At 54.9% G+C, this 14,014-nt stretch overlaps 1 protein-coding gene across 1 annotated transcript; it reads right to left on the bottom strand.

The window, feature by feature from the left end:
- Window positions 1–876: 876 nt before the first annotated feature.
- Window positions 877–12,823, bottom strand: INKA2 (inka box actin regulator 2). Its single transcript, XM_081224834.1, has 2 exons — window positions 12,597–12,823; window positions 877–2,152 (listed from the first exon to the last, which is right to left on the bottom strand). The coding sequence occupies exons 1-2, from the start codon at window positions 12,651–12,653 to the stop codon at window positions 1,310–1,312; spliced, it is 900 nt and encodes a 299-aa protein (XP_081080960.1). The 5' UTR covers window positions 12,654–12,823; the 3' UTR covers window positions 877–1,309.
- Window positions 12,824–14,014: the final 1,191 nt, after the last annotated feature.

Raw genomic sequence — 14,014 nt, 5'->3', positions numbered from 1 at the left:
GCTCTGAGGGCAGGAAGGCATCTTGCCTCTAATTGCAGCTGTCACTCCCCATCAGGCAGAGGGGAGTTCAGCCAGGAGGAGGCGAGGGAGGAGAAATGGAGTGCCCTCCTGGTCAGGCTCGGCCCAAACAGGGGCCCACATTGTCTTTTCCCAGCCAGTGGGCGTTCCCTGCCAGGGTGGGAGGGACAGGCAGGCGGGCCCTGGATCTGGCAGCGTTGCTCTCCGGGCCACGTGCCCAGCACGGCTTTAGGTGTAGCCACGGGTGCCAGAGCTGAGCTGCTGCCCCTCCACCCTGGGTTGTCCTGGATGAGGTGGGAAGATGAGGCCAAAGGCATTTTAAAATGAGTGCGTATTTCTTCTTGGCTCACCTTGCCTCACTGGTGAATCCACATGTTCTTGTGCCCTGGGTGGAGGTTCTGAGCTGGAGACAGGGTGTTGGGGAAGCAGTGTGTGTGATTCCAGGGCCCGGCGTCTGTTCTTCAGTCAGCCCCTGCCTGCGGCCTGTACCTGGACAGGTAGCACATCCAGACTTCCTTCCTCATCTGGAAAATGGGGATAATACCTGCCTTTCTCGCGCATTTACGAAGGAGATAATGGATATGAGAAGGCTTTCAGACGTTTAACGTGCTATACAAACAGCAGCTTTCCTTTCCTGTGCTTCTGAAAAGGCTTGGGGCTTCCCCAAGCACTCCTTATACACACTCCTTATTCAGCCGTTTCTCAGGGTCCAGGGATGGGCTGAAATCTCGAGGGCAACAGAAGGGGGTGGGAATTTGCCTCTCTGCTCCCCCTCCCAGGAGGGCCAGGCTTTACTACTTGTGCCTGGAGCAGCGCTTTGCCAAGGAAGCAAACAGTTATGAGGCTGGGGACACGAGAAAGAAGGTCTTTATTGGCAGCATCTCTGGGGAACCTGCGGCCCCAGTGCCCGATCCATGCGGAATGTTCCACTGAGGTCTTGGGGGCAGTGAAGGGATGTCAGAAGCATTTCCTGGTCTTCTCCCCCTGCCCCTCTCCTGCTGTCACCTCCGGCCCCAAAGCAACACACACACACATTCTCTCTCTCTCTCTCTCTCTCTCTCTCTCTCTCTCTGTCCGGGAACTCTCGCCTCCCCCACCAGCCAGCCCCTAGCACGGCCTCGCCCAACCACAGGCCTGTCAGCTCTGCTCCAGACCCTCTGCTTCCCCCTCCCTTCTCAGCGGAAGGGACTTGGAGTTACGCTTTTGAAAGCCAGACCACCTGGCCTCTTTCCCAGGGGCCCAGCACTGGGACCTGGCCCTTTTGGGCCAGTCAAATTTCTATCTCTAGGATTCAGACCCAAACCGCTGTGTTAACATCAAAGCAAGAGCGTGAGGATTCCAGGGCCTTGGGGCAGCTGGTGGAAGGATTCTCCCCTCGTCTGGGCTCCGAGGCACCTGGGAAGGGGCAATGTCCAGAGCCCTTGGAATGGCCCCGCTTCTTGCCCTTCTGCAAGCGTCCGGCTCTGGGCTCAGAGGCCGTGGGTGTCACCCAGCCTGGTTTCTCCTTCAGCAGCCGGTCACGGTCAGGCCGCACACTACGCAAGAACTTCCTAAAGATGTTTGCTGTTAGGGCAAACCTGCGGCCCAGCTCCCGCGGCGGGCCCCTCCCTCCTTTGGGGGCTCCTGCCTCCCGGGTCTCACCCTTCTCCCCACCCTTCTCCAGTTCCGGCAAGTCCAGCCAGTTGCCCACCAGGTCCGCAAAAACGTTGTCACCTAACACCAGAGGCTGTCGATTCCGGCCCCGGGACATCAACGTGGAGGTCCAGTCATCCGGTTCCACCAGCTCTGGCCCCCGCTGGGCACAGCTCTGGTGCTCTGGCAGCCGTGTCCTGGGCGGGGGAGCCAGTTCCCTCCCACACACACTCCTAGGAGGTGGAAGCTTGGCGCTACTGCCCAGACAGGGTTGGCTGGAGGGAGAGCAGCCCGCAGGCCGGGCAGGACCGCTGCCACCCTCCCACTGATGGGGCTCGAGCTGCGTCCGGGGGCTTTCAGGGCAGCCTGGGGCAGGCCCCCCTCCAGAGATCTCCAGCCGCTCCAGTGCTGTCTGCACCTGCAGGAGCTTCAGTTCTTGCAGCGCCCCCATCATGCAGTTCATCTGATCCTGCAAGCCATCGCCCACTTCCTTCATGGACATCTGCAGGGGAGAGAGCACAGGGCCTGTGAGCCAGGGGGAAGGGCTGTTCCCCAAACACACACCTCCAGGGTCATTCCAGCCTGCCACTGACCCCATCTCTGTTCAGCCTAGTACAGTGCAGATCAGGGCTGGGAGAGGAGGAATTTTGACATGGATATGGCTGGATAAAGGAAATACTATTAATAGCAGCTGACTTGCTAAGACAAGCACAGTCCTAAGCTACATATATGTATACATATATGCATATGTATAATTCATCTATATTTAATCTCCCCAACTAATCTATGAGGTAGTATTATCGTTCCTATTTTACAGATGAGGAAACTGAGGCACATAAGTAACTTGCTCAAGATTACATAGATAGTAAGAGGTGGCGCTGAGATCAGTTTGACGGTATAGAAAGTCCCGGTGGCCATCTGTGTCCTTTGTGTCTGTGCCCTCTTCTTCTCCTGAGCCTCCCTGAGATGAGGATGATGAAGAAAATAACAATTTGTGAGCAGTTACCGTGTAACAGGAGTTGAGCTCAGTATTCTGTGCACATCATCTCATTTCATCTTTATATAAACCCTAGGAGGTTGGTATTATAATTCTCATGTTAACATATGAGTTAACCACGGTGAGGGTGAAGTAACTTGCCTAAGGTCACATGGCTCACGCTGCTGGGACTCAAACACAGGACGTCTCACTCCAAATGCTAGAGTCCTAACCACCAAGCACTGCCTCAGGATGGCTGGGCAGTGGAGGAGGGCTGAGAGGGACGCTAGGGAAGAGGAGGGGCTCAGATTCCCTAAGAGAAAGGGAGGGTAGGCCTGGGGTTTCCTTTCACTGCTGTTCACATCTGGCAGGTCAGGAGACAGATAAGGAGCCACAAAGCTCCTGTTTGCTGAGACCCCTGCCCAGCTCTGCCCAGCCCTTCTCTCCCTTCCAAACACCTGTCCCCTCTCAGCTGCTCTCAGACTTGGCTCCAGTGCTCTTCCTGCCTTCTTGGCCCAATTGGCTCCGCTGTCCTAGCCAAGAGTGGGGACACTGGGGGCCAGTTCCCCAGCTCCTCTGTGGGTGTCTAAGGCCCGAGTCCCAGGTGCCAGCTGGAAGGGGCTAAGAGATTGACTTGGGTGAGGGCCGAGTTTGGAGGCTGGGCAGGGGATGCTTCGTCTGATAACATTCACGAGGTTCCCGTCCCCGGGCCCAAGCTGCCTTGGTTCCGCCAGCTCCCTCCGCAGATCTGCTCACGTTACAACGGCAAACCTCAGGCAAGGGGACCATCTGTTTCTTAAGCCCCCCAGAGACCCGCCGGGATCATCTTACCTCCCAGCCTTGTCCTAATGCACAGAGCTAAGCCCACAGGGTGGAGGGGTGGAGGGGTGGAGGGCCTGGGAGGGCAGGCGCAGAGGCTCTGCAGCGCTGTGCTGGCAGCTGACCCTCTCAGGCTTTAGGGTCACACCCTCCCCTGCCAACTCGGGCTTTGGTGGGGGTTAGGGGCCAGCCCAGGCTCTCCTGAGCCAGCAGTGCTAACAGACAGTGGAGGACTGACTGTCCCTGAGGGCAAGGAAGCTGTTGCTGCGTGTAGGATTGCCCACACCCTGCACCTTCCCCAAGAAAGAGCAAGAAGAAGTGGTGGTTCGGGGCCTGACAGCCTGGGGTTTGCCAGGCTGCTGGGCACGTGTGCTCCATTTGAGTGGCAGCAGCAGGAGACACAGCCTGCGGGGTGGCCACGCTTGCTGATGGCCCCCTGCTCTGGCCTCTTTGGCTTCTACCTTCCTGACCCCTTCCTTCTGGAGGCAGCTCAGCCACAACTGGAAGACCCAGAGCAGAGTCAGGAGACTCTGAGCCCCAAACCAAACTGCTCAAGGTCCCTTCCCGGCAAACTGCTGCACTGACTCTCCTATTTCTGCCCCCTGCCTCACAGCACTCACCCCAACCTGGAACCTCAGGGTCATATTTGGCTTTCCCACCCCACTGCCCGTTCTTGTCCCCAGAGGCTGCACATCTTCCCTTCTACCCCCTGCAATGCTGCAGAAGCCTCCTTGCAGGCCACCAAATCAGTCTTCCCGACACACACCTCCGACCGTGTCACTCGCCACTCAGAAGCGTAATCTACTCCCATATACACCCCACACTCCCATCAGAACCTTTTCTGTGATACTTAAAATGCTCTTCCCTGTCGTCCTGCTACTCACGGCTCCTCTGTGCATTTAAGTGCTGGGTCACTGATGAAACATTCATTGAGCATCTACTTCTTGGGGGCAGGGACTGAGATCTACACATCATTTTGTTGCCCCAGAACCCAGCTAGCACCTCTGCATTTACTACATATCCATAAAACATACACTGAGTACCACTGAGCACCCCAAATTGCTTGCTGCCCTCAGTAAGTCACTACCCAGGGAGAAAGGGTTAGGAATGTTTCTCAAGGTTTCATTTCACCAAGAGGCACAGAGTCGGAGCTTGCCAGCTTCCTTCCAGAAGGCTAAACACAGTCCAGGTCAGAGGCGGTGGAAGGAATGAAATGACCCCATTCAATCCTTTCCAGTATGGAAAAATCCTTAAGAAATAATGCTGACATTTTGTACCTTCTTCAAGTGAGAACGAATGTGTGGGTATGTATGAATTCAGGGATGCCCATAAAACAGAGGCCCCATTTAAGTAAATAAGAGCTGAAGGTGCAGCCCTATGGAAAATGATAGTGCATTGGTTAAGATCTTGGGTTCTGGAGACAAATGGAACAGGGTTCAAATCCCAGCTCTGCCATGTAATAGCTGTGTGATCTGAGCAAGCTATTTAAATTCTGTTTTTTAATTTCTCCATTCTTGCTTTTTTTGGCCGCCCTGCACGGCTTGCGGGATCTTAGTTCCCCCACCAGGGATTGAATCTGGGCCACTGCAGTGAACGTGCTGCATCCTACGAACCACTAGACCGCCAGGGAACTCCAATTTCTCCATTCTTTAAAATGGGAATAAGAGTTCCTGCCTGGTCCAACTTTGGACAGACGAGATGAGGAAACGTGTGTTTATGTGTGGCCTACAGGTGAATTTTGGCTGTTATCTTAAGACTTCCTGAGAACTTCCAGAACATTTCTTCCTCAGTGAACCTGAACACGCAGTAGTGATAGGATTCCGTTCACCTGTCTGGTCTGATTGAGGAGAAACATCTCGTCTGGTCCCTTTTCCCACCCTGGCACCACACAGAGGAAGGAAAGGGAAGCCTTGCATCCTCCTGCTCACGGTCCAGCCAGATTAGGTCAGCCGGCCACAGAGCGCTAACCTTGGAGGGCAAGAAGGCAGCCGTGAGGGGGCTGAGGATGGAAGAAGGAAGCCCAAGTGTGGGAAACAGGGAGGCCAGGGAGTGGGGAGACAGGAGCATCGGCTGGGGCCTGACGGAGAAGCGAGCTGCCTTTCCCAGCCCCAGGGGAGTGATGTCACCCGAGGAGAAAGAGCCAGAGGGCAGGCTGCTGTCCTCCCCAGAGCGTGGGACCTGCTCAGATCCCAAGGTTTCTCTTGCCGAGAGGGAGAAGAGAGAGCAACATGGGGTGGGCATAAAGGAGAGGCGCCAAATCTGAGAAAATCCCAAGCTAGAAACGAACACTAACTCCCATGCTGTAGGTGATGAGTTCCTCTCTGGCCCCCCAGTGCCTCAGGACGGCGCCAAGTCATACCCAACTTGCCCTCAGGGCTCAGGTGGAAAAGTCACAAGAAGGCCTAATTAGTTCTGATTAGTTTAAGTGGGAATGGCTCTAACAGGCACTACCCTCTTTCTCCACCCCAGCTCGCATACACTCACACACGCTTGTACACACACATGTGTACACAGGCACAGAGCTAGCCTGCTCCACCGCCAAGCACAACACCCGTGATAAGCGTATCCTAGAGACGGCTGTGCGAACCCTTTCTGAGAAAGGTCTCACCACCCTCCTTGTATCCACCCCACCCCACAGCCCATCTCCCACCCCCGGCATCTTCTGGGCCTCCAAATGTCTCATTCTAAACATTTTCTTCCTGTCAAACTTTAGTCTCTCCCACTGCAGTCTAAACCAGCCCCTGGCTAGCTCCCTGTGGTGGAGCTGGATGACCCCCGGGCACCCTCCTAGGGTTTGTCAAGAGCCCCATGCTGTCCTGTGGAGACCTGGCCCACTCCAGCTGACTAACTCGGCCACTCCACATGGGGCAGATTCACCAACCTTTTGTGCTTCGGATTCTGACCGTGAAATGATAACCCCTCACACATGTGTAGCACCTGCTCTGTCTTCTACATGACCTTGTCCGACCCCCACAATTGCTCCGGGAGGCTGACGAGGCAGTTGGAGTTATCCCCACTTAATGGATTAGGAAGCTAGGGAGCTGAGAGGTTCGTTTTCTCCCTCAGTGGTTCCTAAACACACTTCCCTAGACTTTCCTTCATGATTTCACCATATCTATATATGACCTAGTCTCCTACTTAATACTTTACTTAAATCTGTTTATATAAATTAATGGATTTATATGGAAACTTATATGAAATGTATATCACTTGCCATAAACAGACGGTAATGCTGCCTATCTATCTATCTATCTATTGAAACTAAGTTTTTCATCTGAGTATCACCTGATGTCATCTTGAGCACCTCCAGTGGAAACACAGATCTATTGCCTGGGGTTCTGAGGTAGATTAGTGGCAGGGCTGGGACCCCATGCCTGGCCCTCTTACTCCAGGCCAGTGAGCTTTCCATGTCATCATAATCCCTGACTCTTCAGCCTTATGGGATTGTTGTGAGAAGAAACCAGGAGAGTCAGTGGGCCGTGCGAGGGCAATTATCATCACATAGGGAGGAAGAACGTGAAGTCTTGGAGGGACTCCAAGACCCCATTCAGTTCACTTCCACTGAAGGTGTTTCTTCACTGACTCATCTGAAGGGGGAAGATGCTGCTGGGAAGCCAAACCCCACCATCCTGGCCCTCCAGCCCTGAGCCCTCCGTGGGGTGGTGAGGGCTCAGCTGCCCATGGACAGCTCCCTTCCATGGCACTCGCTGGGCCTTTGTGGTTTGGGAGGAGTAAGGATGGGAAAATGTGACACCAGCATCCTCGGCAACCTTCCCAAGCCCTCTCCTAGGCCCCTGACTGATCCCACAGCTGTGCCCTCCATCCATCCATCTCACGCCCTCTCCCAGCTCAGCCAGAATCCTTTGACACAGGCTCCGGTTTTGCCCATGGACCTGGCAGTGTGCCCTGCCTCGCTCCCCCCACCCCCATTACTCACAAGATCCCCACACAGTTCCTTTCAGCCCCTCTGGAAGCTAGAAGGGGGTTCAGGGCCGGAAATGGGAAAAGCCCAGCTTTTGCCAAGTGGCCCATTCTCCACCTCCATGAATAGGGACCTTCACAGCCCCCTGCTCTTGGCTGGAACTCTCAACAGGAAGGTAAGGTAGAAACTGTGCCAAGAGCCAGAGGAGGGAGAAGGGTAAAGAAAGGAGGAAGTGTGAAATGGATGAGCCCACTCTCCCAACTGAACAATCTACTGGGGGCCATGGGCTTGGGCAAGACGCAGACAGACGGAGAGAAGGGCCCAGTCTCGCCCCTGCAGGGAGCTTGCCTCTCAGCCTCACCTCTCCCCTGTCCAGCTTTAGCCCCTCTCCAATGCAGCCAGTCAACCAAGTTCCTTGGGCATCCAAGGGACCTCAAAGAGTTACCTTCTTTTTCTCCTTTCTGATTCAGGCCTTCATACTCTCCTGTGTGGACTCTTGTAATAACCTACCTCATCTTCCCGCCTCAGTTTCCTCCCTCCCCCCCATCCCCACCACCACCACCTCCTAGATCCCAAGGCAGGTCTCTAACCACGCTGCTCGGCAATGCTTATTGAAAAGGTCAGACTCCTTAGCGTGGCATTCAACCCCGCCCCCGCTTCTGCTCTCAACAGCTCTCTCAGCCCTGTTGCCCACTCTTTTTCTGCATATACCCTATGTTCTAGCCATAATCCAGTGAGTCTTCAAATGTCTCCTCTAGACAGTCTTCAAACACCCCCATTACTTCCATCTCTGCACGTTGGTCATGTTGTTTCATCATCTGCCTGAAATGCTCTTTTTCTCCTGTTCCCATCCCTATTTATCCCTCGAGGTGTGGTTCAAATGCTACCACTTCCACGAAGCCTTCCCTGATCCCCTAGCTGGAGGTAATTCCTCCCTCTCAGAGCACTGAATGTGTGGCTCTCAGCTAGTATGTATCCTCTGTTTCTATATAAGACATTTGCATGCATATAATGGCTAAGAGTGTGAGATCTGCAGTCAGACTGGCTGGGTTTGAATGGTAGCTCTGCCACTTATCAGCTCTATACCTTGGCCAAGTCACTTAACCTCCCCATTTACAAAATGGGGATAATGGAAGTACAACTTCTTAGTGTTGCTTTGGCAATTGACATAATACCTGAGATATCTGGCATATCAATAACTGTTAACATCAATATGTTGTTATTATTATCACTCCTATTAAAGTCTAAGTTCCCTGAAGGCAGGATCAGTGTCTGTTTATACTTGTAACCACAGTACTTGTGCCTGGCAAAGTGCTTTAAACATAGTATGAACTCAATAAGTGTGTTCTGTGAACGAATGACACATGCACACCAGTCTGATCAGTTCATCACTGTGAGTTTACCAAGTGCTTACAACACATCAGGTACGGTGTTATGTGCTACGGACATACAGCTGGGGAGGCACTTGACATAATCTTCATGGTAGCTGTATAAAGTAGGTACTTTTAAAACCCCATTTTACAGATGAGAAAGCTAAGGCACAGAGACGTCAAATAATCTGCCAGGGTCACACAGAGCCAGGTTTTGAGTTCAAGTTGGCCTGACCCCAAATCCTGTGCTCCATGCTCTTCCCACCCCACATTGTCTAGGGCAAAGTCCTCTTCACTCTAGCTCTAAACATCAAGGGAGACCACATTATGAGATCCTTTGCAGAAGTTTTTTTCTGCCTCAGGAAACTTGCTCTTTTGTCCCAAGAGCTGAAGGCTGTTCCTAATGTACCTCCTCTATCACCTTCTTATCTCCTCCTTATTTTGCCGTTATGCTCTGGTACTCCTTCATGTACCAGAATCTCCTGAACTTGTGGCCACTAGTGGCTAGATAACTGCCTTCTAGGAACACCAAGTTGTTCTAGAAGGACCTTCCCCAGCCTGAGAGAAGTCTCTCTGCTGCTTCACCATGCCTCAGCTAGGATCGACATTAAAGGAGCTGGTTCCATCAACCTCCTCCTCCTCCAGGAAGCCTTCCCACCCTGGCTGTATTTTACTCAGCCTTTATGCACTCTGTTTGCTCTACACTGATCTGAACTTATGAGCAACACCCTGTGAGCATCTTACATCTGCTTCCTCTGTGTGCCTATGTCTACCCCATTTGTTGGAAGCCCTCAAGGGAGCAGTGTATAAGGAACAGCTGGTCCCAAGGCCTGTGTTCAGGCAGGGCCCCTCTTTGGCTGCTGGAGTGGGGAGAGATATATTCCCTACTGAGTAGTTGCAGCCCTGACCCCCTCATCCTTAGGAAGAAGTGTGTCAGCTGCTGCTACTCTCCTGCTACATTTCAGCCCTGAAACCAGATCCCTGTCCTCTTCCAAACAGGGGAGAAGGGCCAGTTCTCCAGACATCAACCTAATTGAGCCAGGATCCCCAAATTCTCAGCCTCCCTCCAGTGCTCACTTGTTACAATGCAAATTTTCTGCTTCAGGAAATTGGGAAATTCTGCTACTTTGGTTTTCAAGATCAGACTCTTCTTGTCTAGATTTTCTGGGCCAAGGGCAGGACCAGGAGGCAGGAGAGGAGTGCACAACGCCCTCGACAAAGATAATTTCACAACTCCTTAGTGTTTCTTTTTCTAGCAGCTTTAACCCACAGTGTCTGTAGGACGTATGCTTCTTGAAGGGAATTTAACGTCATAAATGAATGTAGAACTTGACTAGTATTACATGAGTGCCATGCCTGGGCACACACTAACTTAGGGCAAAGCCAAGCACCACACAGTCCTCCTGGGTGGCAGGGAAGATTCTGCCTGGGATGCACACACACACACACACACACACACACACACACACACACACTTCAAGCTCATGACACATACTGACTATAAGCCTTTCCCACCCCATTGCAGACCCAAGGATAAACAAGCCAACACCTTCCTAACCTAGGCACAACCAAGCTGTGGTGAATTCAAACCCCAAAGTCCTTAGAGGAGCCAAAAGGCTGAGCCTGAGCTAACTCAGCTCCACTTTCTCCTTCACTCCATTGGGAAAACAGAGTCACTGAGATTTGGCTCTGCCTAAGCACTGGGCTGAGGTGTCAGGGAGTGAACAAGACTCTAATAGCTCTGCCTGTCACTCTGCTCTGTCTCCTTTCTGGGCAGGCTGGCACTGGGGAGGGGGCGGAACACCATGGGTGGAGGGAGGGTGCAGAGCTCTCCCATCTGAGTGTCTTTCTGGGCCCCAGGCCAGGCATTTGGCTTCCTCTCCAAGAGAGTCAAAGGCTGAAGCTGTTCAGACAAAGAGCCAAATGAAAGCTAATGGGGAGCTGGGTGACTTCAGCCTCTCTCCTTCCTCCTTCCGGGGACTGGGGCTCAAGTCCTTGGCAGGAGAGCATGCAAATCAAGACCTGGAGCTCAGCTCCGTGCAGATTCCTATTGCCTTTTTTATTCTTCCGGCATCCACAGACTGTCTTTGCCCCCCCTCACCACCTCCCACCTAAGGTGCTGTAAAAAATGCAGATCAGTAGGATTTTAAAATTCAAGTCCGTGCCAGGAACACCCACAAACCCTCTATTAAGGCAGATCCTGAGGTGGGTGGTGTGGTCCCAGATTCCAAGCAAAAGAAAGAGGATTCTGTTAGATTCTTTTCTCAACATGGCCCTTGGACTTAAGACGTTATCTGTGGCAACCTTGACCTTTCTTTCTGGTATTGGACAAGTGAATGGGACAAGTCAGAATCATGTGTGGGCTGGGGCCAGCCATCCCAAACTGACATGGAAAGCATGAGAAAAGGAGTATGGGAAAGGACATGATGGAGACTCTTCTGCCCCTCATCTAAGAAGCATTCCTCTGGGTAATGTTCCCATCTGAGTGTCACCACCAAAAGGGCTTGGGGAGGAAGTCCCAGAGAAGTGACCATTGACCTGAGAAGGCAGGCCCCATAGTGGGACAGAGAGAAAGAGTGCCTGGGCCACTTGACCAGGAAGCATCAACAAGAACACCTGCTGCTACAAGCTCCCCCTCCCCCCATGCTGGCCCCTGTTAAAGCTACCAAGTTCCCTCCCCAGCGGGAAGAGTGGACAGTTTGCAGGCAGGAGTGGGAGAGGCTGTCAAGGAATCTGGAGAGCCATGGGCTGGCACTTTTTGGATCCAGGTCTGCTGTTGTCAGCCTGGGTGCCCCTGGCCCTGAAAAGCAAGAAGAAAGAGGGGAGAAAAGTGAGACCGAAAAGAGGTCGACTCCAAGAAAAACAAACTAAAAGGGACAAAAAGAGGCGGAGGCAAAGCCCTAGGAGAGCCTGGTTGACAGAGACGGCTGTGGCGGCCCAGGTGGGGGACGTGCATAATATCTGTCTGAATTCTGGTGGTGGATAGAACAAGAGAGGGGGCAGGTGGGAGGGGGAGGGATATTAAGTCAGTAAGAAGCAATGCGCCTCCCACAACGGAGTTTCGGCAGGCGCCGCTCTCCCCACTTGGGCGATTTCCACGCCCCGCCGCCCACCCCCCGACCCCGAGACTGTGCCACTTCTCCCGGCCCCCGCACCCCGGCCTCTGCACGCTCCCTCCTCGTTCCCCCAGCCCAGACCCCTGACATCTGGCTGGGCCTCCGCACTCCCGCTCGCGAGCTGCCAGGCGGCGCCCGTCCTCCCGCGCCGGGCCCGCCCCCGCCGGTCCAGCTGCCAGCCCCCTCCCCGCTGGCAGGCAAGTTCGGGCAGACAGCCGGCAGGGCCTGCCCCTGCAGCCGCGCCAGCCCTGCCAAGCCCGGCCGCCACGGCTGGGGGGTGCCCGGAGGTGCCAGCTCCCCTCGAGCGAGCAGTCCCTGGCCGACCTCCTGCCCCGCGCAGGGTTGGGGCCATGCACCCTCCTCCCGGCGCCCCGCGCAGCCCCAGCTGCCCGGCAGCCGCGTCCCGCTCTTTCCGTGCGGGCGCCCGGGTCCCACCGCGTCTCGGGTGCGCCCTCTTTGCTCCCTCGGGTCTCTGGGCACATTTCGGTCTGGGCTTGCTTGGCTCCCTCCGTCTGTCTCACTCGTTCGTGCCTGCCTCCCTCTCACACAAGTCTCTGCTCCAAGTTTCCTCGGGGCCCCTTTCCCTCAGGACAGGCCCTGTCCTCCGACTGCTCGCCGTGTGCCCTCCTCTCCTCTCTGGGCTTCGGCCCCGCGCGCGTCGCGGTCCCGGGGTCCTGGCGGAGGCCAGTTACCCGTCGTGGTGAAGCAGCCCTCCCAGCCCCCGGCTCCCACTCCGCTCTTACCAGCTCCTGTTTGAGGCGGCGCAAATAGCAGTCCATTTCCCTTCTCTTCTTCCTCATGCGCCTATTGGCCGGGCTCAGCTCCACGAGAGAGTCCCAGGATGGGAACACCGGTCCCACCGAAACCGCGCTCGGCCGGCTCGCGGCCCCCGCGCTCCGCGCCTCTCTCAGCGCCGAGCCGAGCCTCTGCTCCCAAGTCCGGACTTGGAGCCGCTTCCCGGCTACTCGCGGCGCGCAGTCCGTGCTGGGGGCGGAGGGAAAAGTGGGACAGCCTATGAGAATGCAGGAGGGATGGCTTCAGCCAATGAGAAGAACGCACGGGGGGCGCGGGCTGGGCTGCAGTGGGTGGGCCCTGGAGCGGGTGGGTGCACCAGGCGTGGGCCTCCGCTCCCGGGGGGCTGACATGGGGGACACCTACCTGGTCCTGGCCGGTGCGGCGGGGGATATCGTGACGCCAGACTGTACCGACGTCCCCCCAACAAAGCACGTGACCCCCAGAGAGAGCCCCGTCTTACGGATGGGAACTGGGTAGCGGTCTCGGAAGAAGCTGAGTACCACAGTGTCAACACTGTTTCCCAAACTCCGATCAGAAAAGGAACACCCTCCACCCCAAATGCCACTCGGCAGCTCTTTTGAATTCTGAAGTGTTCAAAAAAGTGGACTCTGGAAGTGTGGGTCTACCTCACCTTCCAGTCTACTCCTCACCCCTGGAGTGGAGGAGCCGCCGCTCGGTCCGTTCACGTATTTAACACGAAGCAATGGAGGCTCTACTGTACTCTCTGCAGGGTTATAGGTCTGCGGTTACTGAACAAGACAAGGCTAGGTCTCTGGTCTCAAGAACGTACAAGGGGTAGCGGAAGGGAAGGGGATAAGACAGACAGGTAAAAAAATAAAAACTAGACACCATAATTTCAGGTAATGATTCTTCATGAAAACATAAAATGGGGTAATTGGACGGAGGCTGCCTTCAGTAGGGTGGGCAGGCGTGGAGGAGCAGGTCTTTCTCTCCCGCAGTACTCCGGCGGCGTCAGTTATCCTAATTCTTGCTCTGGCCACTTGCGAAGCTCTCTGTAAGGTCGGGGGAGGGAGAGAGGGCTCAAAGCTGCTAACATTCTATTCAGCAGACGCGGCCCATGCCCCGGAGGTGTGCGAGCTCCAGCCAGGTCCTGGGCGATGGACCCGAGAGGGGCCGCAGGCCTGCCCGGACGCTCCTCCCAGCTGAACCCAGGACCCCCAACGCCGGCCTCCGCGTGCGTCGGGGCTGCGGTTCCCACCCGGTGCCCAGGCTCCCTGCAATACGGCCTGGCCCGCGGGGGGGCGGTGTTGCAGGGCCCGAGAATAATTAGCGCAATTAGCGACTTGTTGTTTCAAGGTAATTAACGGGGGAAAGTTTGCCCCAGGCAGAATTTAGGGATCTCCGA

Source organism: Mesoplodon bidens, assembly GCF_964165515.1.
Source record: "Mesoplodon bidens genome assembly, chromosome: 2".
NCBI lineage: Eukaryota > Metazoa > Chordata > Mammalia > Artiodactyla > Ziphiidae > Mesoplodon > Mesoplodon bidens.
Note: the sequence above shows the minus strand (reverse complement) of the source record. Positions and strands in the feature narration are given on the sequence as shown.